The sequence below is a fragment of the Balaenoptera physalus genome (genome assembly GCF_965194825.1).
Source record: "Balaenoptera physalus genome assembly, chromosome: 10".
In the NCBI taxonomy this organism is placed as follows: domain Eukaryota; kingdom Metazoa; phylum Chordata; class Mammalia; order Artiodactyla; family Balaenopteridae; genus Balaenoptera; species Balaenoptera physalus.
In genome coordinates this window covers 19,676,482-19,702,300 of record NC_138889.1, presented here as the reverse complement: position 1 = coordinate 19,702,300, position 25,819 = coordinate 19,676,482, and the positions used below count along the sequence as shown (strand labels likewise).

General features: G+C 54.9%; 2 protein-coding genes across 3 annotated transcripts in view; one reads left to right on the top strand and one right to left on the bottom strand.

Moving 5' to 3' along the window:
* Positions 1 to 991: 991 nt before the first annotated feature.
* Positions 992 to 14,589, top strand: ANKK1 (ankyrin repeat and kinase domain containing 1). The gene is made up of 8 exons (XM_082411074.1): positions 992 to 1,315; positions 7,176 to 7,470; positions 8,872 to 9,023; positions 9,277 to 9,326; positions 9,936 to 10,091; positions 10,816 to 10,934; positions 11,572 to 11,608; positions 12,523 to 14,589. Exons 1-8 carry the CDS (start codon positions 1,134 to 1,136, stop codon positions 13,734 to 13,736), a joined length of 2,205 nt encoding a protein of 734 aa, XP_082267200.1. The 5' UTR covers positions 992 to 1,133; the 3' UTR covers positions 13,737 to 14,589.
* Positions 14,590 to 14,712: 123 nt separating this feature from the next.
* The window catches only part of DRD2 (dopamine receptor D2), a 70,775-nt gene continuing 59,668 nt past the window's right edge, over positions 14,713 to 25,819 (bottom strand). For both annotated transcript variants that reach the window (XM_082411142.1, XM_082411143.1), the window contains one exon: positions 14,713 to 24,158. In XM_082411142.1, the coding sequence (XP_082267268.1) occupies positions 23,965 to 24,158 (194 nt within the window). In that variant the 3' untranslated portion in view covers positions 14,713 to 23,964. The remainder of the gene's footprint in view (positions 24,159 to 25,819) is intronic.

The following is a 25,819-nucleotide window of genomic DNA, read 5'->3' as shown; positions in this document are numbered from 1 at the left end:
GAAAGAGGAAGGAAGTAGGGAGTTCGGAGAAAGGAAGTGGAGGCCACCCAGATGTGCTTCCCTAGGACACCTCCCTTCCCTCTGCCATTGGCTAACTTTACCCACCAGGACAGCTTCACATCTGTCCAGAAGCCACGTTTGCCTCTGCAGGTGCATTTTCTCCCCTCCTGCCCCAAGTCTCTGCACTGAGCCCTTGATCAGATTCCTCCACAGCCCCACCCTGCTCTGTGTTCGTCTCCTCCCAGGCTGCCCCAGTCATGCTCCAGCTGTTCCCTGAGCCTCATCTCTGGCCCCTGGCAACAAGCCACCCCAGTAACTGGGCTAAGGAGTTCACCTCCCCCATGGTCAACCCCAGACCCAGCACTCATCCCTCTGAGGTTGGGGCCAAAAGCAGTGCCAAGAAGGGGAGCTCCCTGCAGACAGAGGTCCAGCCTCTCACCCCATGGATCCTGCTGACCCCTCCTTGGTGGCCTTTTGCATTCAGAGACTGAAACAAACAAAAAGAAACAAAAGCCATCAACAACAAAGGAAGCATTAAGTCAGCCAAGCCAACTGATTCAGACCAGAAAATCCCCATTACAACTTTTTTACTCCAGACTTGCTATGGAAGGGTGGGTTCCAGGCCCCTAGCTCTACAATGGAGACCCCTGGCAGAGCCCTGAACCTTTTATAAACCCTCAGGACTTATAAGTTGCATGAATAAATGAATCTACTTCCACGTAGAGTTAGGTCCAAATCAAAGGGGGCCAACTGCTCTGGCCAGACTCCTGTTTCTAATTTCAGGACATCTTCCACTCCCAGCACCTACCCAGGATCAAGCTGGGGGTGGGAAAAATCACAGGCCGAGACTGAGGAAGGATAGTGGGACGGGCAGGGTCTTTTGGGGTGCTGCGGCGAGACGAACCCTCTTTCCGGTCCGGGCCCCCATCGCTGCCCGGGGCCTCAGGGCTCAGGCTGGCTTTCCCCGCCCTCGCAGGGCTGAAGCAGTTCCTCCTCGCTCGCAAGGGGAAGGAGGGAGGGCCGCCCGCCTCCCCATCCCCACCCTCCCGGAACCTGCCGCGCAGGAAGCGGCGGGTGCAGCCCGGCCGGCCGGGAGCGCGCGGGGCTTGGAGGGCCCGGGCCGCGCCGACCCCATGGCCGCGGGCGTGGAGCAGCGGCTGGGCGGCCTCCCCGTCTTCACCCGCGACGACTTCGAGGGCACCTGGCGCCCAGTGGCGAGCGGCGGCTTCAGCCAGGTGTTCCAGGCGCGGCACAAGCGCTGGCGGACCGAGTACGCCATCAAGTGCTCCCGCTGCCTCCAGCCTGACACCACCAGGTACCCGCCTGCCTCCCCCCTCCTTTTGCGGAGGGAAAACCGAGGCCCGGGGAGCTCCCGAGGGAGGGGCGGCCGGGTTGAGGCTGAGGATTGTCCTCTCCACTTTTCTAAACTCTGTCCTGTGGCCTGAGCTCCCCAGGCACAGCCCTGACTGTTTCCGGCTCTGAAATAAACTTGGCTCTGTTTGTGGAATCAAACCTATGTGTGAAATGCACAGAGGTCAAAGGTGAGCAGGAACTACCCTCCAAATATGCCTTTGTTCCATCCAACCTCCCAAACTGGTCCCGCCTCCTTCTTTCCAGCCTCACCTTCCTTCCGGGTGTCAGCTTGGTGATGACTGCGCTGGATGACGCTCTGCCACCCTCCTACCCACCCCCTAACTCGCAGGGCGGGCAGGGCTGGGCTCGCCCAGAGCCTGTGGCACTTGGCTCAGTGATGGTCAGTGACCTGGGGGGAATCACAGGCCCAGCCTGCTGGCCTGAGAGCCTGTCCAGGACACTTACTCACCGGCACTGCCAGCAGGTCAAGCCTGGAATGCTGCTGTCTCCGTCCTTGTTTTTGTCTCTGGCTTCTCCCAGGTCCCATTATACATACTATGACCACTCCCTGGCAGGCCTCCTTTTCCCTCTTACTATCTCTTTCCCATTGCTTCCACCCATCTCTGCCTTCTCATTGCTTCAACCCATCTTTGCTGGTACTGGCTGTGCCCTCGCCCCTCGTGCAGCCATGGAGACTCTTGGATGTGAAGTCCGAGATGATAACCATGTCCCCCTCCCAAGCCTCCTGGGACATCACCTAGAGGGCGTTGGGGGTGCAGGGAGCAACTCCTATTGGCATCTTTTCTGGTCATTCTCTGTGGTCACTATGCAAGCTCCCAAGACACAGCCTCCGGTCCCACACACCCAAGTCCCTTCTCTCACTCCCAGACCCCCGCCTGCTTAATGAGTAAGGGCAAAGTGAGATAGCCCCAGACTCACCCACCTTCCTCCCTCAACATCCTGGCTTGGGAGTAGAGTCAGGTTATTCTAGGATCTATTCAAATCATTTACAGCCTTTGAAGCAAAGAACAACAGGAAACAGATGGCATTGACAAGACTACTCATGAGACACTGACAGTAACTCCCATCTCAGTTCCCTTCCCAATTCCAGGAATCCTTGGGTGGAAAGGACTCAGGGATTTACAGCAATCAATGCCTGCCACGTGTGGAGTGCTATACTAGGAGTTTCACGAGTATGACTTCACTGGATCCTCCTTCCGTCATCTCATTCATTTGTCCTCCTGATGAATGTTTATTACTCACCTACTATGTGCCAGGCTCTGTGCTGGACCCTGAGATATAATGATGAATGCCACAGATATGGCCCTGGAGATATTCTCCTGGAGCTTGCAGATAGGGGAGAAAAGGCATTAATCAGATAACCCCACATGTAAATGTAAGTGTGCTGCTGTGAGAGGTGCAAGAAAGGAGAGAGTTGTGGTTCCATGAAGGCTTATTATTGGAGTTTGAGATCAGAAAAGGCTTCCCTGAGGAAGTTACACTTGAGCTGAAATATGAAAGATGAGTCTGAGTTAAGTGGGTGAAGAGAGGAAAGCTTTCCATGTTGAGTTTAAGGTGCCTTTAAACAACCAAGAAGAATTGTCAAGTAGACTTCAGAGTAAAGCTCTGAGCTAACAGTACTAAAATTTGTGAGTCATTTGTTATAGGTGTATTTGAAGCTAGGGCATAGATGATGTTCACTCATTCTAAGCACTAAGTGAACAAAACAAAGTCCCTGCCCTTGTGGAGTTTATAATCTAATGGAGGAAGACAGAAAACAAACAAACAAATAAATATTTTTATCTATATCGCTTACAAACCACCTGACATTTTCTTTGATTAAAATACCTAAGGAGAGTTGAGTAGTCTGATCTTCCAAAAAATTTTTTTGATCTTCCAAAAAATAGTAATTTGTGGGCTTTTTTGCCCAACATGTTAAGATTTTATTTACCAAGCCTCTTTGTTGTACAGAAAGTAAAAATGCTGTTACAATCTCAGTGTAAGTGGTAGCCACACATGGTTGACTTACGAATCTCAGCTCTCCACCCTACCGCAAGGGTCTTACACGAAACTCTGACAATGCTTATAATTTTGTTGTTGCTTATAAATTTGTTATAATGCTTGGTGGTAGATTCCCAAGAGGGACTAAATGGATGAAGGCAGAATGTCAAAGGAACTCTTCTTTGGTTCTTTGCGTGGGTGGGTGTCCTAGGGTTTGTATCACAGCTACCTTAAAAAAAAAAGCTGCCAACTCCATTTGAGCAGTCCAGACAATACGGAACTCAAGAAAAAATAAAGCAAGGTAGTTTTTTTGTGCAGGTTATTTGGAGTCTTTCTTTCAGCTTTCCCATTTTCTTCCTCCCCTTCATCCTCATCCTCATTGTCTTCCTCTTATCAACTTCTCCATCACATCCAAATTCTTCCCTCCCTTGACTTCATCTTCATCCCCTTCCCCTTCTGCATCTTCCTCTTCATCATCAGACTCTTCCTCCTCACCATTTTTCTCCTCTTCCTTGTGTTCATCTTCTCCTCCTTCATTCTCCTCTTCTGGGGGGGGATAAGGATTGATGGAGTAGGGTTGCTATTTTCTATAGGCTTGAAATCCTTACTAATTAAGTACTGTTTGAGAATAGAGATTTGAAGCAAAGAAAGAGCAAACCATGTGGCTCTCTCAGGCTCTCTTAGTGTTCTAGGCAGAGGGACGAGCAAATGCAAAGGTCCTGAGGAGGGAACAAGCTTGACATGGTGGAGCAGGTCACAGAGGGCTTCGTAGGCCGTTGTAAGAACTTTAACTTTTATTATGAATGAGAAGAGAGCCACTGGACAGTCCTGAGCAGAGCAGTTACATGCTCTGACTGACATTTTAAAAGTACCACTCTGGCTGCTGGTGGAAGGGAAGAGAGAGAAGCAAAGGCACCAGTTAGGAGGCTTGGGCCAAGATGCCAATGGATAGAGGTGGTCACCAGTGGTCAGATTCTTGCTATATTTTGAAGGTAAAGCTGATGGAATGTGCTGAGGGGCAGCTTCTGGGAGGGAGAGGAAGAGAGGAGTCAAGGTTAAGCAAGATCTTTGAGGACTAGAGAGATGGAGGCCCCGTTCACTGAGATGGGGAAGGCTGACGAGGCAGTGGGTTTGAGGGGAGAATCAAGAGTTCAGCTTTAGACACGTAAAGTGTTGAATACCCAGTTGGAGATGCTGAGATCGCCTAGAGACAGAGTACGGAATGAGAAGAGGAAAGAAGAGGGCCTGGGACTGGGCCTAATGATCAGGTAACACAATAGGAGCCTGCAAAGTAGGCACTGACCCTACACTGAGAACGGAAAATTGCTTGTAGGCTACAGCAACATGGGGGTCATTGGTGATTAGCAACAGCCTGTCAGTGAGGTATTAAGACCAGAAACCAGATGAAAGGGGATGGGGGGAGGGATGAAGAAAAGAGAAAGACAACAGGTGTAGCAAACACTTTCAAGAAGTCGGGGTGTCCAGGGGAGTTGTGCAAGTTACTGTTGTTCCCATTTTACAGTTAAGAAACTGAGGCCCAGAGAGTTTGCTTCTTCAAGGTCATACAGAGAATAAGGTGAAATTGGGATTTGAAAGCAGGGCAATGCGATCCCAGATCCCTTGCTTTTTCCACTTCATGACAGATGTCTTCTCAGTTCTTGTGACTTCAAAAGTACAAGAGGAGACAGATTAAAAAAATATATATATTGCAGAGGTGGAGGGGAGAGCCCTTGAACAGTAGAGAAGTAAAGACAAGAATGGCAGAAACCAGGACTAGCTAACCTGTCCAGATGCGAGGGAGAGCAGGTACTTTTTCCTGGAGCTGAGGAGTCTCTGGCTGGCTTCCCAGGGAGGCCCTGTGAGCACATTTCCAGCAGCCTCCGACTGCAGTGCCAATGCAGCTTTGCAAATACTCTGCCTTTTAAAAAATGTCATTTCTCCTTAATCTTCATCCCTCCAATCCCAGAACAATTTATAACAATTTGCATATTTACTGTTTTGTGGCACGTACAGTGAAAAGAGTGAAAGGTTTGCAAATGCTTATTTTGTAAGGCTTTCCCTTCAGTATTGACTTCTCTTCAGTTCAACAAACATGCCTTGTGCTGTACGTGGCCATGTGCTGTGGGGAGTACAAAGATGAAAACTTATACTTCATCTCCAAAATGGAATCCCATGCAGCCATTACCGAGCTTGCTTTGAGAGAATAACGATGCAGGAAGTGCTCCGCTACACCAACAGGGAAAAGCAGATCGCAAAACAGCCCACACTATGTGATGGCAAGAGGGAGTGGAGGAGAAAGGAGTGAGAGGGAGGGAGAAAAGGAGAGAGGTTCCTTGAAATGTATTGTAAAAGGATACGCTAAATTATTAACAGAGGCCAACTCTGGAAGGTTGGGTTACTGATGATTTAATTATTATTACTATTATTATTATTATTATTTTTTTGGCTGTGCCATGAGGCTTGTGGAATCTTAGTTCCCCAACTAGGGATCGAACCCAGGCCCCACAGTGAAAGCACTGAGTCCTAACCACTGGACCGCCAGGGAATTCCCTAATTTTCTTTTCTATTCCCTAGATGTTCTACAAGGTGTGTATATTACTTTAATCATCAAAAAGGCAATAAGTGACATATTTTTTCAATATTTTTTATTGAGATATAGTTTATTTACAATGTTGTGTTAATTTCTGCTATACAGCAAAGTGATTCAGTTATACATATATATATACATATATATATACATTATTTTTTAAAATATTCTTTTCCATTATGGTTTATCATAGGATATTGAATATAGTTCTCTGTGCTCTACAGTAGGACCTTGTTGTTTATCCGTTCTATATATAAAGGCTTACATCTGCTAACCCCACCTCCCACTCCATCCCTCCCCCAACTCCCTGCCCCTTGGCAATCACCAGTCTGTTCTGTGTCCTTGATTCTGTTTCATAGATAGGTTCATTTGTGTCATATTTTAGATTCCACATATAAATGATATCATATGGTATTCGTCTTTCTCTTTCTGACTTACTTCATTTAGTATGATAATCTCTAGTTGTATCCATGTTGCTACACATGGCATTATTTCATTTTTTATGGCTGAGTAGTATTCCATTGCATATATGTTCCACATCTTCTTTATCCACTCATCTGTCAATGGGCATTTAGGTTGTTTCCATGTCTTGGCTATTGTGAATAGTGCTGCTATGAACATAGGGGTACATATATCTTTTTGAGTTATAGTTTTGTCTGGATATATGCTGAGGAGTGGGATTGCTGGATCACACAGTAGCTCTATTTTTAGTTTTCTGTTTTCCACAGTGGCTGCACCAATTTACATTCCCACCAAAAGTGTAGGAGAGTTCCCTTTTTTCCACATCCTCTCCAGGATTTGTTATTTGTAGACTTTTTAATGATGGCCATTCTGACCGTTGTGAGGTGGTTCCTCAATAAATCATGTTTTAAAAGAGAAGCAGGAGGCATAATTTTGGTCCTCCATGGGCTTGCGATCTCCTAGGGGAGGTAGACATATAGAAGTGGCCAGAATAAACAGCAGGCTTTTTGTGGCCGCCTTTGTAGAATGGGCTGGCTCCTAAATTTGCAGACCCCTTTACTTCCTGTCTTGTTGCTGGAGCCATCTGGACCCTAATCTATGCATCCACTGGGCATCCTCTCGTGTCTCTCTTTCCCCCTCCATTACCTTGCAAGCTCCCAAGGCATCTCTGGGTCTGCACAGCCTGGTATCAAGTCTAGTTTGTGTGTCCTGCTAGTTGCTCTTGTAATTAAAGGGTCAGCTCCTTCCATCTCTCGCTCCTGCCCCTCCATAGCTCTGATGTGAATTGCCTCATTGAAGAAGCAACCAAAATGGAGAAGATCAAGTTTCAACACATCGTGTCCATCTACGGGGTATGCGAGCAGCCCCTGGGTATTGTGATGGAGTTCATGGCCAACGGCTCCCTGGAGAAGATGCTGCCCACCCACAGCCTCTGCTGGCAGCTCAAGTTCCGCATCATCCATGAGACCGGCTTGGCCATGAACTTCCTCCACAGCATTAACCCACCACTGTTCCACCTGGACCTCAAGCCAGGCAACATCCTCCTGGACAGCCACATGCATGTCAAGGTAAGGACCCTAGTGAACCCCTCTGCCCCCTTTGCTCCAGAGCCTTCTCCAGATGAACAGGATTATTTACTGCCTGACTAGCCTGTCAAGAGTTTTTGTTGTTGTTTTTTAAAATATTTATTTATTTATTTATTTGGCTGTGCCAGATCTTTGTTGCGGCATGTGGGATCTCTAGTTGCAGCATGTGGGATCTTTTTAGTTGCGGCATGCACGTGGAATCTAGTTCCCTGACCAGGGATCGAACCCGGGCTCCCTGCATTGGGAGTGTGGAGTCTTAGCCACTGGACCACCAGGGAAGTCCCCTGTCAAGAGTTTTAAGCAGCTCCCTTCATGGACAAACACCGAAGGCAGGGATCACACCTACAACAGATAGACGCACAATGAAATTTGGTGCATGAAACTGGGTATCAGGATGCCTGCAAAAACCCTCTTTGGATGTCAGTCTTCCATTTCTAATGTGGGTAGAATAATCTCTATCCCATTCTTTGCTTCAAGTGAGAATGTGTGTAAATGAGATGTTCTTAAGAAAGGTCATGATGGCCATTTTTTCAGTTCCTAAAACACGCCCCGCTTTCATTTCTGCCCCAAGACCTTTGCACATGCTGTTTCCACTTCCAGGAACAGTGTTCCCCCACTCCCTCTTTATCCAGCAAAGGCCTACACATCTTTCAGGTCTCAGCTTAAACAGCATCTCCTCAGGGAGGTTTTCCCTGATCCACCCCCGTGGGCCCCTGTTATATACCCTCGCTGTACCTCTCTTTTCATACTGCTAACCCCAATTTTAAGTATATAGTCATTTGTGAAACTATTTCATTAGTGACTATACCCCCTATTTGAATAAGCACTTAGGAGAGTAATGGGTGCGAGGGTTTCATCATTCTTATCTGCTGCCTGATCCTCAGTATCCAGCCTAGTTGGCCCTCAGTGAATTGTCCATTTATTGATGTATGAATGAATCAATGGATGGAAGCAAAGTCAGAGATAAATATACATGGTGTCAATGCTTCAGGGCCCGTGAAAGTGGGATGAACAGAAGCTCACCAAAGATGCCACTTTATCCACAGTCCCTTTGGGTAATGGCCACACCTACCAAGTACTTACCATGTGCCAGGCACTGTTCTAAGTGCCTTTTGCATATTTCCTTATTTAATGCTCATAATAGCACTGTGAGTTAAGTACTTGTCTTGTTTCCCTTTTATAGATGAGGAAATGGAGGCTCTGAGAAAATAAGTAACTTGTTCAAGGTCATCCTGTGGTACATGGTGGTGCTGGGAGAGAGCTTATGGTCTCAGCAGCTACACTACACTGGCAGCGAAGATAGTGGGAGGGATGAGAAACTCAAGGCAGTTTTCTGGAGGCAAGACTGTATTGCCCCCCATCCCCATCCGGGCTTCCTCCCAGGTTTCGGACTTCGGCCTGTCCAGGTGGATGGAACAGTTGACCCGGATGCAGTACATCAAGAGGTCAGCTCTGCAGGGCACCCTCAGCTACATCCCCCCTGAGATGTTCCTGGAGAGTAACAAGGGCCCAGGGCCCAAATACAATGTGTACAGGTGAGATGGAGGCTGGGCTCCAGGCCACATACCCAGGGCGTAGCTTGTTGTCAACGCCCTGCCTGGACCCCAAGGCCCAAAGGTCAGGGCAGGACAAGGATGAGGTCTGGCCCCTCCCTGCCCACGTGGGAGGAGGAGGGATGCGGGGGGGATTCTGGCTGGAGAGGCATTGCCTGGGTTTGTGTGGTCCATGGGGCACCCCCTGCTGGATATCCGAGAAAGCCACTCAGGGCGCGCTTTCCCCTGTCTGCAGCTTCGGGATTGTCAGCTGGCAGATCCTCACTCAGAAGAAACCGTATTCAGGTAGCAGGCGACAGTGGCACCGTCAGATGGGGCCCCGGAAGGGACTGGGAGGCTGGGGGCTCATGGGGGCAGGGGCCGGCGGCAGGTTTTTGTTGGGGACCGTATTGCTCTTTAAGGGTTTCCGTCCTCACCCTCCTTCCTTCCTCGCCCTGCTTTCTAGAGCTCACATGACCGTGAAAGAAAGGGCAACCCTCAGCCCAGACCGTACTTTCTGCCTCTAGTTCCTTTGCTTCAGAGTATTCTCTCCTGTCTCTCTCACCCCCAACCCTGCCACCCAGGTGTCAGGTAAATAGATTGTCAGGGAATTTGGATTATCCAGCAAAGTTCAAAATCAGAGCCTGCTGGTCAGTCCTGCCGTCTTTGGACAGCAAAAGCCCGCAGTGAGGGGCCATGGCTGGTCTCGGCCTGGGAGGGGCTGGAGCTGGACCAGAGACCCAGCTGCTCAAATCTGAGCCTCAAGTCAGCCTGCAATCTAGTTATTAACTCACTGTGCATTTATGGAGCCCCTGCTGTGTGCACCACCCTGTCGGGGTCCTCAGAGCCCCCATGTCCTGCCCAGCCCCTCTGGCCCTGCCTCAGCACCTGCACAGCCTGGGCCCCCTCTTGCAGGCTTCAACATGATGACCATTATGGTGCAAGTGGCCGCAGGCCTGCGGCCCTCCCTGCAGCCTGTCTCTGATGAGTGGCCGGCTGAGGCCCAGCAGATGGTGGACCTGATGAGGCGCTGTTGGGACCAGGACCCCAAGAAGAGGCCCTGCTTTCCAGGTTCTCATCAGCCTGCTGTACACAAGGATGAGGGAGATGGGTGGGGCTGGGGGGGCCTGCGGGCCAGGAGCGGTGGTTGAAGCCCCGGGCCACTCCTGAGAGCTCTGCAGGGAGGGCCCTGCGTGACACTAGGGCAGACTCTGTACCACAGTGCGGTGTTGGCAGGGGGTGGGAGGGTGGAGGGGGTGGATGGCAGAGGGCCAGTGGCAAGAGGACCGCGGTCTTGTCTCTTTGGGTTAATGTGTAACCCTGTGGGAAGTAGAATAGAAAACCATCGCTGGAAGGCATCTGGGCCCGGCTCTGTTGCTTCTGAGACCCCGGTTAGCCTGCGTCCTCTCAGGCTGCAGTGTCCTCATTTGTAAAATGTTCCCAGACCACGAGATCACAGGCGTGATGGATCTTGCGGTCGTCCACTCCTTTAGGGACTATGCAAACGTATGCATGTGTGTAAGCGTGAGCATCTTAGCGATCGCCCAGTCCTGCCCCCTTGCTTTATGGAACAGGTCTGACCCCCCAAAAGGGTCAGAGACTTGCCAAATGTGGCCCCACTGAGCCAAGGCGGGACCCTAGCTTGCCTGCCTCCTGGTGCGCATGTGTGGATGCCCCCGAGCCCAGGGATGGGTTTTGGGAGGGGGGACATGGGACATATTAGGGTATTTAAAATGGGGAAGAACTGCAGGCCAGCCTGTCACTTCTTCTGCTTTCTCTCTGTTTCGCGGAGCAGACATCGCAGTGGAGACAGACATGCTGCTGTCCCTGCTCCAGAGTCCTGTGGCTGACCCAGAGAGCGAGGCCCTGGCCAGGAAGGTGTCCTGCACAGCGTGTCTGTGCCGGCCCCGGGAGGTGAGTGCGCGTGGGGCGGGCCTGGTCTCCGGCAGGCACTGAAGATGCGTGCACAGGTCCCTCCTCACGAGGCTGCCTGGCTGAGGGGCAGGTGGGGACCGGAGCCAGTGCACGCTCTGCTGGCCAAGCCAGGCAGCCACTCGGGGACACCTTTTCTTACCTTGCTCGAAGATGCTCTAAGGGCTGCTGGTAGCCGTGGCTCAGAGCCTCTGAGAAGGACATGCCATCCCTCACATGTGTGACATTAAACAGAGCCTGTCCTGCAGAGGGAGACCTCGGCTCTCCCAGGCTCTCACACCCTACGGGTCAGCGTCCTCCCGGCTCTGCTGTCCTTTCCCTCACCTGGGAACCAGCTGTGGGCTACCGTGGGGCTCCTGGCTGAACCCACAGGGCCGCCCTGCCTTCCCTGTGGCCCAAGGGGAAGTCAAGGCCCTGGGCCACCTCCTTCTGGCAGGGCCTCCTCTGCTCGGGGATCTCCCCTAGACACAGCTGGTGGCAGGGATGAGAGAGGAGGGGGTCTCCTAGCACAGGGTGAAATGTGAGTCCTGGCAGGTGAAGGGAGGAGTGGAGGCCGGCATAGGCCAGAACTGCCCTGATCATCTGATCCGCCCCGTGTCTTCTGGTTCCCCCTTCCCAGGTCAGTGAGGAGATCAGCCAGGAGCTAACAGACAGTGGTGAGTCCAGAGTGCGCAGCTGGAAGCAGAGAACCCACAGCGGAGGAGAAAATGGACTCAGACCATATCCTTTCCCCAACCTCCCTGGCCCACCCTCCTCCCCAGGCCTGTCACAAATCAGGAGTCCGTGTTCCCTTTCCTGGCACCCGGCCCTATGCTCCAGAAATGCACATGCCCCCGGGGGCCTGGCTCTGCTTCCCCTTCAAGTCTGTGTCCTTTTGAGGCCGGACTCCTCCCTTCCTGGCCGGGAAGGAGGAGCGTCAGTTTTCAACTCCGGTTGCATATTAGAATTACTTGGGGAATGAAAAAGTATACGATGCCTGAGCCACCCTAGAATAATTCAATCAGAATCTCTGGGGGTTTGGCCTGAGCAGTGATTTTCATTTGTTTGTTTTTTTTGTTTTGGAAATTGTTGCTTTTAATTCTAATACACCACTGGGTAGAGCAGGAGGAAGTGGGTCCTTAATGGCTCAGGAGGAGTTCAGATCTCAGAGCTCAGCTGCAAATTTATCTCCAATTTGCATTTATTTACTTTGTGCCAAGCACTGCTGGGGAAGTTCTTACCTACATGATATGATTTGTCCTCCCAGTGGTAGCATGAGGTTGGGCATTGTTCGTGTCCCCTTACGGATCAGGAGCTGGAAACTCAAAGAGGCAGAGAGCACGTGATGCGAAGAGGTAGAGTCAGGATTTGCACCCCGGTCTCTTTCTGCCTCATCCTTACGGGAAGAACTGCCAGAGTCAGTTCTCTAGGACAGTGGAGCCTGCATAGAGATCCGGGATACCGGGAAAGACGTTGCCCTCACTCCTAGGTCTTTGTTCCTGGCTGGTACTTCCAGTAGGCAGGGGGATGGCCGAGATGACCTCTGGACAGGTAAGAGGTCCTCTTCTCAATCTCACCTTCCTCCCAGCAGACTCAGGAGACTACTTGAAGCGGGTCCTGCCTCTCTCAGACAGCGAGAGCCTGGTCCTGAGCGATGAGCAGCTGCGCATCCGTGAGAACAAGGTCACCCCCCTCCACTTCCTGGTGGCTCAGGGCTGCCTGGAGCGGGTGAGGCTTCTGCTGGCCCAGGAGGTCCACGTGGACTGCCAGACGGCCTGCGGCTACACTCCCCTCCTCGTCGCCACCCAGGACCAGCACCCTGACCTCTGTGCCCTGCTCCTGAAGCACGGTGCCGACGCCAACCTGGCGGACGAGGACGGCTGGGCCCCACTGCACTTCGCAGCCCAGAATGGGGACGACCGCACTGCCCGCCTCCTCCTGGACCACGGGGCCCGTGTGGATGCCCAGGAGCACGAGGGGTGGACCCCGCTCCACCTGGCTGTGCAGAACAACTTTGAGAATGTGGCACGGCTTCTGGTCTCCCGTCAAGCTGACCCCAACCTGCAGGAGGCTGAGGGCAAGACCCCTCTCCACGTGGCCGCCTACTTTGGCCATGTCAGCCTGGTCAAGCTGCTGACAGGACAGGGGGCCAAGCTGGATGCTCGGCAGAGAAACCTGAGGACACCACTGCACCTGGCGGTGGAACGAGGCAAAGTGAGGGCCATCCAACACCTGTTAAAGAGTGGGGCGGCCGCTGATGCCCTTGACCAGAGAGGCTACAGCCCACTGCACATCGCCACTACCAGGGGCAAGCACCTTATCGGCAAGATGCTGCTCAGGTACGGCGCCAGCCTCGAGCTGCCGACCCACCAGGGCTGGACGCCCCTGCATCTAGCAGCCTACAAGGGCCACCTGGAGATCATCCACCTGCTGGCTGAGAGCCACGCAGACGTGGGGGCTCCCGGAGGCATGAACTGGACCCCCCTGCACCTGGCTGCCCATCACGGGGCGGAAGTGGTGGTGTCCGCACTGCTGCAGTGTGGGGCTGACCCCAATGCTCCCGAGCAGTCAGGCTGGACGCCCCTCCACCTGGCAGTCCAGAGGGGGGCCTTCCTGTGCGTCATCAACCTCCTGGAGCACCGTGCAGATGTCCATGCCCGCAACAAGGTGGGCTGGACGCCTGCCCACCTGGCCGCCCTCAAGGGCAACATGGCCATCCTCAGAGTGCTGGTCAAGGCTGGTGCCCAGCTGGACACCCAGGACGGGGTAGGCTGCACACCCCTGCAGCTGGCCCTCTGGAGCTAAAAGCAGGGCATTGTCGCCTTCCTAGAGGGCAAGGAGCCCTCACTGGCCTTTCTGGCCGGGGCTGAGCCTGGAGCCCAGATGGAAGTTTAGACAACCTGTGGTCTCCTTACCTGTAAGGAAGAGAGGTTGGTGGAAGTGAAGCTGGGCTTCTGGCAGGGCCCCTTCCCTGTCCTTGCCAGCTGCCCCTTAGACCTTGAGAGGAGACGGGAACCTGGTCCCCTGGGTGGTGGAGCGATGGGGAGAGGAACACGGAGGTTGTAGCTGGGGAAGGGGCCCCTGGCTCAGAGACGTCCTTTCAGCCCTTCCTGCATGTGTGTCTCTAGCCAACTCTCAGCCTCCTCCTCGTGTACCTGGACTCAAGCCCCCAAAGTGAGTTCCCTCTTTATTCCCAAGGTTCCTGCCACCTTTAACCACTTGCCCCTGAGTCCACAGGGGCCCTTGCATCCTAGAACTCTTTCTGAAGAAGGAGGGAGGCACAGAGGAGAGGGAAGTGTTCCCTCCCAGCTCACGTCTGTGTCACTTGGCCCCTTTCTTCGGGCGCGGTCAGGACAGCCAGACACACGTGCTTTGTGCAAGGGCAGGAGCTGAAAGTTCGGAGGAGTTTCCCACTTCCAGTTGAAAGCCCCGGCCAAGAGCCCATTGCTGCACTGACCACCTTCCTGGCGGCTCTGGTCCCAGGGCCCAGGTCTGCCATACAGTCTCTTGCGGGGAAGGAAGGGTCTGCTCCAACCGCCCACGAGTGACCTTACATGGGACGCTTGGTCCCTGGTCCCCCTGCCTCACCCTTCACCCTTTGCTGTGTCCAGTTATATGGCCGGTTTCAAATCTGACTGCAATAAAGCTGTGGCTCTGAGTCCCCGCCTTAGAGGTGGACTGGCCCGTGGCGCCAGGCTGGCTATGGGGGCTGGTGGTGTTAGTCTGGCGTACGCGTGTGCACGTGTGCGGTGTGGTGTGTATGTGATCGTGTGTGAGTTCCCGCTGGGGAGGAGGCGGGGGCAGACGTGGGGAGGTGGACGGTGGTGATGTCACCTGGAGGGGAGGTATCTGGGCTTGGTGTGGAGCTTGCCGGGCAGGGACTTCCTCCTTGGCAGCGGCTCAGGGAGCTCTGTCCTGCCCCCATCATCTGGCCTGGCCTGGTCTGCGAGTTGCAGGGCGGGTCGGGGCAGGCCTGGGATTGCTCAGACTAGCCTTGTGTGACCAGTCCCGGGCTCAGCGGCCAGCAGCTTCTCCTTCCTCTCTGGCTCTGCCGGGGCTGGCCCACCGTTGGGAGGGGACAGGGCGGGACTGCGGGTGGGAGCAGGACGGGTGCCCTAGGGGTCCTCTCCTGCTCCTCTGTCCCTCTTCACACTGCCGGAGCAGCCCCTCCAACTCAAGGATGTTGTGTAGTTGTCAGAGAAGAGTAATCTTCTGCCCCAGCCACTGGCCAGCTCCAACCCCAGCCAACCTGCAGGCTTGCCTTTCAGTGTCACCCTCATGGGCTGAGCGCGGGGCCATCAGTCACCAGCCTCAAGTGGGCGTGGGGTAAGAGAGGCGGAGCAGAAGACACCTGTCGCCCCACGGACGTGCTGAGTGCAAGAGTATGTTCTAGCAGAGCTGGTGGCACAGGTCTCCCATCCTGTGGTCTCTGGGCTGTGGTGCCAGCCTCAAGGACACTTCACCCCACCAAGCCACGGACTACAGCCACCACAGAGAGTCCTGAGAGCAGCTTTGAATGGGGTTGTGCCCTAGAACAAAGGCTATAAATCAAGCCGGCACATTAGGATCTCCTGGGTGAGGTGTGGCAGGGTGGGGAGGAATGGAAGGGTTTTTAAAGTACCCGGCCCTACCCTTGACCAGTTAAACCAGAATCTCCAGGGCAGGATCCTGGTATTAGCTGGAGAGCAGCCAGGGCTGAGGACCACCACCAGGGGGCGTCCCGTGGTTTCTCTCTGGGCCCTTCTTGGCATCACCATGAAGACAGTCACCAGCCAGCAGCCTGGGTGGTGGTCTTTTCCTCTCCTGGTTGGATGAGTGGAGACTCCGGAGGACCGAGGCAAGGCTCACTCAGTGGACTGTTTCATCTTCTTGCTCCCTGCTAGCTGCCTGGCCCATTCTCCTCGTTCTCCCTGAGACTAACCCTTGGGCAAAACTTGTAGTGAAAAATGCCCCTGGGAGTTCTGTCTTTCCTAGAACGCGCTGGAGCAGGAAGAGGAAAGGGAGGGGGCACAGTGCTGTCTGCTTCTCCTCACACCCTGAGGTCTGAGTCTAGCTCCAAGGCGAGGATTCTGCGCGAGCCAGAGAAGGGGCGTGGGGCTGCATGTTCAAAGCCAAGCGAGCTCAGAACAATTCGTGCGAATGGTCAGGAGTGAACCACGGAAGGACAGTGGTGTCTGGCTTATCCTATTGGGAAGAGTTTGAGGAAAGACTTTGAAGAATGCAGTTAGAAAAGGTAAATGATTTTTTTTTTCCCTTGCACCTATGGTCCTATAAATGGCAGAGGTCCCATGGAGATGCACATGGGACCATCCCTAGGATTCATTTCAACTCTGATGATCCCAGGGTCTAAGCAGAGACCCTCAGACCCCTGCTTTCTCTACGCCCTTCCTCCAAGAGATAACTGAGGTCGCAATTTCAGGCCAGCTCCAGCCAACACAGCCCTATCATTGCTTTTCATCACCTTCTTCTCCCTTCCCAAGCCACCCCTAGCCAGACACAGACCCTACAGACACACACAGCATCTGCCCTGAGTCCCATTTCAACAGAGCTGCCTTCTAGAGGTTTCCTAGGGACGTTTAGAATCGGATTTTAGTAAAGCCTTTGCAATTCCCAAGGAGAGGATCTCGGTTGAATTTCAAACCTGTTTAGGGGAGATTGGGGTAGACGAGGATAGGAACCCCTAACTTCCTACTGGACGTTTCCACGTGAAGATCCTATAGACCGTTAAACTCATTGTCCCAAACTGAGCCTCCCTTCCCCTCCCAAGCCTGCTCCTCGTACTTCTTAGCTGAGGGGACTCCTAACCTAGGAGTCTCTCTAGACCAGCACTGCCCAACAGAACTTTCTGGAAGGATGGAAACCTTCCACATCTGCCACTTCAAATGTGGCTGATGCAACTGAGGGACCCAATGTTTAATTTCGACAAGTTAAATTTAAGCAGCTACAGGTGGCTGGTGAACAGACAGCCCGGTCTACACTCTTCCTCTCCCTCTCCCCCCATCCAATCAGTCACCAAGCTGAGCGGGGTTCATCAGGAAGGGCTTTCCGGAAGCTGCAATGTTAGAGGAGGACAAGGGCATAGCAGACAAGGGGCAAAGGCCCGGGCTAGGCGGGAGAGGCCAGGGCACGGGAGACTGGGGAATGTGAAAGAGCAATCAAGCTGTTTGTGGGCGCAGACAGCACAGCGGAAGAGCGGGGGCGGGGGAGGGTGGGTACTTCACTGGGAGACCATGACGCCATTCATGATTCCAGAGCTTGGACTCAACATGAGGGTCAACTGTGAGCTCCGAGCAGAGGGAGGGTGCCATCGGAATGAACCACGTATTCCAAAGACCCCTCAGCCATGTGTAGGGTAAGGAAACGGGTGGTGGAGAAAGGGGTCCTGCCTGTGAAGGGCCCTGTAGTCTGGCAGAGCTGGGGCGAGGTCTTTACCTAGACTCTGAGCTCCGCCTCTCTCTTTGTAACGCGTATTGTTGAGGGGATGAAATTAGATCACGCACATCCCCGGCTGGCACTGGGACTCCCGTTACTTTGCTTCTCCTCCATTGTTCTGGTTCTGTCCTTTCTCACCATTATCCCGTCCACCCCCTCACTGCCCTCCATCTAGACAGGAGCCTCCTTCCCCATTCCCAGCGCTGCTGCTTGAGCCAATCCATCCCTCCCCAAGGAGGGCCCTGGGAGACGGCACCACCTATCTGGCTGTCCCCAGAGATGCAGGCGGCCCTGTTTGTTCTGCCTGGGAGGGCTTTTGTGCTGGGAGGAGCCGTCCCTCAGGGGGCTTCTCCTGGTTGTGAGGCCAGGAGACCAGAAGGAACAGGGAGGTTGGCAAGCTGTATCAACAGGAGTTAAAGTGCAGCACGGAAGTCCAAAGAGGCTTCTGTGATGTCTCAGAAGGCGGGCCGGCTCTGGGAACCAGTGGCGTCTGCCCCTGAGTCCCGGCACCTGTGTAACCTCACGCTGCAGTCACCAAGGGTTCCCCTGGTCCTACAGCCGGTCCTGCCACTCTGCTCACAAGCACAGGCCCCCTCCACCCGCTCCCCGCCCTGCGCTGTGCTCCTGGGTCAGGATCCTGCCTATTCCTCAAGACCCAACTTGCCTGTCCCTGCGTGTGAAGCCTTCTCTGACTGCCCAGCTGGAGATGGTCACTCTGTCCCAATACCCACTGCGGTGAGGTTCCTGCCTGGATGTGAGCGCATCGCTGCATCGGCTTATTTCCGCGTTACACCCGGTCCTCCCTCTGCACTCCGTCCGTACCTGCTGGATAGGATATAGGCAGCAGGGCTGTTACTGTAACTTCAGGGAGAGAGGTAGCTGCCAGTCTGGGCTGAGACGAGGAGGGAAGCTGTTGGGGGCTGGGTAGTGGACAGGCTCTGAAGCTGGGCCAGCCACTAGCCTGTGACCCTCGGCTGCTAAAACGTCCTTAGACTTCGCTGCATCATCTAACGGAGATAATGCTTATCTCATGGGCTTGCGGTAATGATCGACCCGGATGCCCGGTGGTCAAAGGGCAAAGCTGTTAGTAAGCACTCCACACAGTATTTTCTTGCAGTTTCTCCCAAGTCAGAGGAATTTTTCTCTTGGAAGGGGGCACAGACAACCTAGCCTTCTGCAGCCTTTTGGCGAAGATGCTCTTGGAAGCGGCTGCCTGTTTTTCTTTGCCAGCCTATCCAGGGGAGGAAGGGCTGGCTCTTCTTCAGTGCCTTGGTGTGGACCGTGGCTCTGAGACCTCGTGGGACACACCTAAAGTAGTGTCAGGTCAGCTGTAGGGCAGGGCAAGCCCCACCCGTGGGTCCTGCTGACTGACACACAGCTGAGAGGCCCAGGAGCCAGACAGGGGGTTCAAGGTCAGCCAAGCAAGGTGGCCATGTCTGCATCTACCAGCAGAGGGTAGGGTCCAGGGCTGATGTTCCGATGGGCAGAGGCAGCATGAGGGCTCAGCCTGCACAGAGAGGACACGTGGATGAAGACAGCAACTGCACAGTGGGTAGGGTGTGGGATGGGCAGCAGAGGTCTGTACATGAGGCTGAGAAGGGCCGGGTCAGGTCCCTGCTGCGGGCTTCTGGACTCTGGAGCCCAGAGCAGCACCTGCTGCGGGGAGAACTAGACCACAGAACATGTCTCCTCCAGGCAGTCTCCTCCCTCTCTTGCCCACTCCATCTTTTCCCTGCCCCGGATGCAGCACAGAGCCTGGCCTCCACGGACTACTCTCATGGGGCCAACAGGACAGTGTTTGGAGTTGGGCCTGGTCAGGAAAACCCAGAAGTTGTGCATGCCGTAGCTTTGTTCCTACAAAATCCCCTGCCTCTCCCATGTCCCAGGTGGTACCACCTCCATCCCCCGCCCTGCTTCATCTGCAACGTCTGACTCCCACTGCCCCTGAGGTTCCGGGGAGGCTGCCTCCCTCTCTCCAGCCTCACACACACATCTCCAGGTCTCAGGACAGAGCCGGGGTGAAGACTGGAGAAAGTGCAGGCAAGTGTGGTGGTCACACAGCATTTCCTGTGGACTCGGTGCTGCACAGCTCCAACCACGTAAAAGGCCTTTCCAGATGCCCTCCAGGCCAGGGGTTCTGCCCAGCAGCTCTCACCCTGCTTTATTTGCCAAGTAGCAAAGGTGGGATGGGAGAGGGAACGGGAAGCTGTTCCTACCAGGTGCCTCCTTCTCCCTGCCTGCAATAACCCCACAGAGCCAGAGTGGATCTCCCTCTGCACAGATGGTCTACTCTCTTCCTGCCAGCTTCCTGCTTCCCTGGATCCCCCAGAAGCAGAGCCAGGGGCACCTGGTTGGCGGGAGAGGAACTTCGGGCGCATGGATGCCCAGAGTCTGGCCTCCCACTACTGAAACCCCACTAAAAGCTGCTCCGCCTAACCTGCGCCCCTCCCACCCCAGCACCTACTCATTTACTCTTGCAGCCCAAATGGCCATCATAGTCACCCCAAGGGCCGCATCCTAAAAGTCTGGTCCCAAATGGTTTTTCTTTTTCTCTCTCCTTTAAAAAATTTTTTTCTGACTACAGTAGCCTCTCGCAACTTCACCCGGGACTGGTCAGGGAAAGGGCAGGATGAATAATAAAAGATGTAGAGTTGAAAGACCTGGGCTCAAAGACCAGCCTTGAGACCTGGGCAACCACCCTCCCTGTATGAAAGGCTTCTCCTCCCCCGGGGGTTATGAGGACAGGACAGCACTTGGGGCGAGGCCCACCGTGGCCGCTGCATAGATGGTTGCTAAGGCTACGGACACAGCCTGGGTCCTGGGGCCAGGGAGGGCAGAGAGGCAGTGGGGCACAGGGCCTGGCACGCATCCCCGGGACAGGGGTGGTGTGGGAAGGGATGCCCAGATAGGTGAGCACGCTAGAAAGGCCCCCAAGGTGTGCCAGTCCCTGTGTGCGGGCCACTGACTGCCCTGTTCTGAGCCCACCAGGGAGCAGGCTATGCGGTTGCTTCTGTGGGGGCCCTCCTGCCCCGCCATTGAGGAAGTCCTCCACCGTCACACTTCTTGCCCTCACCAGGTCCCTACCTACTTGTTCTGGGCCCAGGCACGCCGGGGCTGCTGTCTCCCACTCAGCCTCATCATCTAGGTGAAGAGCGCCCTGGGGTGGGGCAGCGTGTGCTGTGGCAGTGGTCGCCACGCCCAGCCGGGGCTCTGCCAGGAGCTTTTACCACTATCGTGTGACTGTGGGTAACGCCCGGCGTCCACTGGATTGTGAACCTGCAAAGGCAGGGACGTTGACTCCCTTTTCCACTGTTCATTCCCAGCACCTCGCTCAGGGTCTGGAGCACAGTAAACAGTTGCTCAATAAATAGTCACCGAGTAAGACAATGCCGGGTGGCTGGATGGATAAGGTGATGCAGTTTATCCTGCACTACTGCCTTCTCAATTCCCAGGACACCTCCCCAGCCCATCGACCCCTGGGACTTCTCCAGAACCCACCAGGGGACGAATAAGGGCCTGAAGTTTGAAGACTTGCAGTCACAAACGGACATCTGAGAGGATGACGTGAAGTGCGCCACTGTGCCCGACCAGGAAGGCTCACGCCTTAAGTGGTGCTTCCTTGCTGTGCTCTGGGAGAGGGGGCTGGGGGTGCAGACTCCCCCTTCTGTAAAGGCAGATCAGTGATCCTTTGATTAAAAGGCATTCTACAGACAAAGACAAGCACAGAGGCAGAAGCACAGGGAAAGGCAGTGAGGAGAGAAAAATCAGAGCTGCAGCCTGCCCAGCCTCTGGCTTGCTACTGCCCTCAGTGTCAGGGCAAAGGGGCCGCTGTCAGGGCCTCTTGCGAGAGAGCCAGAGCCTGGGCCGCCCCCTTCCACCTTGGCGTTCCTGGGTCGCACACCATCTCTTTGCCCCTGAAGCACCGAGGGGGGAGAGGGGGGAGCCCAGCCTTCCCCCTGCCCACTCCAGCTGTCAATCTGCTGTCTGGAAGAAAGACTTGAAGCTTCATGACAGCTGTGGGCAACTTTCCCTGCCCCGCCTCCCGCCCCTGCCTGCCCTCTTCCCCTCTCCTCCCTGTCAGTGCTCTTTCCAAACCGCTTTCAGGCTGCCTTCCCTCCCTCCTTCCCTCCCTCCCTCCCTCCCTCCTTGCTTCCTTCCTTCCTTCCTTCCTTCCTCCCTCCCTCCCTTCTTCTCTTCTTCTCTCTCCATCCTTTCGTCATCTCTTACAACTCCCACAGCTAATAAACCTATGTGACCTCCTGAGATTTCTAATGATAAGATGAGCTTTTAAGCTCCCATCCAGGTCAAGATCATTCATAGACTGAGTGTGTGTGTGTGTGTGTGTGTGTGCACGCGTGCACACGCGCGCCATGGCTATGGGGTGGGTAACAGAGCTGAGAGGTCTCTGGGGGGGGGGCTCTAGCCCCCTTGGGGGTCTGATGCCTTCCGCAGGAGGGAGTCACTGGGTTATTGACCCCCGCTCCAGCTAGACTAGGAGCCTGTTTTGCCCACCTTCTGGAATCGGGTATTCTGGGGACAGGAGCCTCTCCCAGGGCTTCGTGCTACATTCAGGTTCAGGGAGAAGATCAAAGTCCATAATTAAGTGTTCAGGGCAAGTTAAGTGCTCCAAACTTTGGTGCTAAAAATATTGTATTTAGCATGCAAATTATGCCCTGACAGCTCCCCGGAGCCTGAGCCCGTGGGTGCCAGCACCTTGTTTGTTATCACCGCTGTTATTCTCAAGGTGGGAAGAATATTCCTCCTTCACGGGGTTGATTTACATTTCATTTTTAAAAAGCCAAATTTCTGTTGTTGGGTCAGTGCCAAGTCGTGGCCCCAGAAGGCTTGGAGCTGTGACTGGTCTGGAGGCCAAGAGGCAGGAGGACACCAGGCCACATCACGCAGGGCCTCCCCGCCTGCCCTAGAGGAAGGGGGTCCTGATGCGAGACAGGGGAAGGGGCAGACACAGACGTGGGCACAGCCGCACCTCGAAGGCCACCTTTCCCACAGAGCCTTCTCTGCACTGGTGGGCGAGCAGGGCTACGGACTGGGCCTGCAGAGGTGCCAGGACCTGGAGAGGAGGAGAAGGGAAGTGGGGATAGCCTGGCTTGCCTCTGGTAGGACCCTGCTGCTCTGGCAATTAGGGGACCATTGGGGACGCCGCGGGATTCCTACTGGAAATGTTCTCCCCTTCCATCTTGGCTAGTGGTTGAAGGTCAGGACCACCCAACAGCAGCTCTGAGAGCGCTCAGGTCCGCTCGGGAGGAGAGGACTGGATGAGGGGAGAAACACACAGGCACACACGTCTTCTTCTTGGCCCTCCTGGGGCAGCTCCTCTCCTCCTTTCCCCCAAAGTCCTGTACGCTCTGGTGGTGGCCAGGGCCACCTTCTCTGGAGGGTCTGCAGAAGGCCTCTCCAACTCTGACCCCCAGCACAGACACGGAGCTTTGGCCACATCGGATGCAGAGATTGGAGGTGACACTGCACCCTCCACTTGAGGGGCCCTGGATGTGACTCTTGTCAAAGTTTTATTAGTTTGGAGCATGTGTAGTGATGTTACAGAGTTTGGGGCCTGGGGGCTCCCCCAAGGTGCAGCTTCCCCTCCTCCCTCTGGCAGGGCCAGGGCAGGCCGAACGGTATTCAGCAGCCGCTTAGCCATGGGCTCCTCTAAGGCGGAGGCAGTGGAAAGAAAAGGGGCCAAGAGGACTGGAGAGCGGAGAGGCGAAAGGAAGAGAAAAGGACGTGGTTTGCGGCAGAGGGTGTCAGGGGCAGTCTCCCAAAGGACCTCAGACACCCCCAACCCAAGCCCCAGACGTGTCACGTGCCCGCCTTCCCTGCCAGCTCTCCCAGGTTGGCCCAACATTTGCTACAGAGAGGCACCCACGTCCGTCAGGGGGGCAGCAGAGTGGGCTTGGGGTAGGGGTGGTCCTCTCCCCGCAGACCCTCCTGGGCTCTTGGAGTATGGAAACCTCACGGGGAGCTGGGTGAGGTCGGGACCCACTGCTGTGGATGGAAGTAGCAGCTCCTGCCAGGCTCAGGTGGGAGAAGAGGTGAAGTTTTGGCTTGGGCTTCTCTGGGGTCCATCCAGACCTGGTATGTACATGGGTCTCCCTGGCCTGAAGTTGCCTGGGGCCTTGGCAAGAGCTCTGGCTTCCCTGGTGTAGGCCTTGAGGAGTGTGTACTGTCCATCGCTCCCCACTGCCCGCTCCAGCACAGGCCTGTGAAGACCAGGCCAGCATGGCCTCCGAGCTTTGACACTGGCCCAGCAACCCCAGAGCCCCAGAGAAAGGTCAGAGAAGGCGGCTGTGTCTTTGGTGCCAAGGAGAGGGGGTCTGGAAGTGGGAGGGGGCTCCGTGAGCTGCCTCTGAGCCAGGGGTCCGGCCCGAGGGCTGGCACCGTGCCTGGCTCTCTAGCACTGCCCTGGCAGAGCGAGGGTGTGCGGTCAGTGAGGGCCGTGGAGCCAAGCTAACACCGCGGGGCCTGCGGGCGAGGAGAAGGCCGAGTCTGCCCTGCGCCACCCGGCCCACGGCTCCCAGGGCCCGAGGCAGGGCCGCTGGGCGGGGAGTTGGGAAGCAGGCTGCTGTGCAGGTGGGCAGCAGGGTCAGCAGTGTAGGATCTTCAGGAAGGCCTTGCGGAACTCAATGTTGAAGGTGGTGTAGATGATGGGGTTCACGGCGCTGTTGACATAGCCCAGCCACGTGAAGGCGCTGTACAGGACGGGCGGGATGTTGCAATCACAGTGTATGTTCAGGATGTGGGTGATGAAGAAGGGCAGCCAGCAGATGATGAACACGCCTGGGGGAGAGGCGGGCAGTCAGGGGTGCCCGGGGGCCAGGGAGGGGCTGGGTGGGGAGGCTGTGCCGGGTGGGGCAGAGGGGGAGGACCTGGATCGCATGCTTCAGGCCCCGCCCAGGCACCAAGGCTGCAAGAGCACCGCAGGGGGAGCCGCGGTCTTGGATGCTGGACCTGCCTCTGACCCCAGTTTGTGGTCACCTCCCCTCCCTCAGCCTCGTTTTCCTGCCTGTGCCGTGTCTATAACGATACCCACCTCATAGGGGAGGATAAAGGGCTTGACAACAAATCCGAACGCTCAACACCCTGACACAGGTCAGCTGGTAGAAATGGATATATCTACTCTACTGCCTCGTCGTCTTTGAGACGACCTTCCGCGGAAGCTGGGAGTGGAGAGTTTGTTCACTGCCGTGGGGAGCGCGCGGCTGGGGCCAGAGGGGGAGCTGGATGCCCAGCCGCTTAGTCCTCTTGGCATCCCCACGAGGAAGGCGGGAAACCGAGGCTCGGGAACAGCTCTGTGATGTGCGCAAGGCCACTCCACTCTTGGTGGCAAAGCCGAGATCTGAACTCCAGTCTCTCAAGGTCCCCAAGTGGCCAGGCTCTTGCTACGCTTTCCCCCAGCTTCCCCAGCCCTTGGTGGACACCCCTTGCTAATCCCCGCCTGGGGACACAAGGCTGTCACGAGTCCGACCTCCTGCCCACCGCTCTGCCTGCCTAACTCAGGACCTCCTGTTTGGTGGGACGCTCCGTGGGGAGGCACCGTCAGCACAGAATGCCACATGGGCACAGGGGAATTCCCCGGGGATGGAGCAGTGCCTGGGAAGGGCAGGGCCGCAAAGCAGAGACCCCCCAGGACTGGAGCAGAGGGCCGGCTGGAACCCCCTCTGCCTCTCCCAGCCGCGTGATCATGGGTTGGTCCCCTAACCTGCTATGACCGCGAGCTCTCATTTGTAAAACCAGAACAGTGACACCTGTCCTTCTCGTGTCATAGGACTGTTGGGAGGCCAAAGGGACGGTGGGTGTGGATGGGTGTCACAACTACCCTGGGTGCCGCCCGGAAGGCAGAGACACATCAGTCCCTCCATCCTGTCCCCATCACCCCTATCAGTCCAGCCCTTGATTCTTGACCTTTATTATCTGGTTTTCTAAGAGAATTTATTCTAAAGCCTTGTCTCACTCACTCTCATTTAGATCGGGGGCCCCCTCACAGCCCCGTTAACTGTTCACAGCTTTGGTCCCACCGGGTCTTGGTTGAGGCAAGTGAACTTCCTGATTCCTCAACAATAGCAATATTAACAACGCTTGTGTGTACGGCTTTGTAGTTTGTAAAATGCTTTCACCACCGTGTATCATTTGATGACCACGACAACCCTGAAAAGTAACCTCCTCTCTACGGATGGGGAGATGAGAGAGAGAAATGACCTACCCAGGGTCACGAGGTTCTGGGGGTCATTATGGTAAACTGGTCAAGTTCAGATTCTGGAGTGGGGCTGCCTGAGTTTAAATCATGTATCCTCTTTGATCAAGATACAAAAGCTCTCTGAACCTCAGTTTCCGCATCTTTAAAATGAGCATAATTATAGAATATACCTAGTCAGATATGTCAATGGGCTTGACCTGTGCCTGAAAAGTGCCAGTCCTGTGACCTACCAGCCATGATTAGG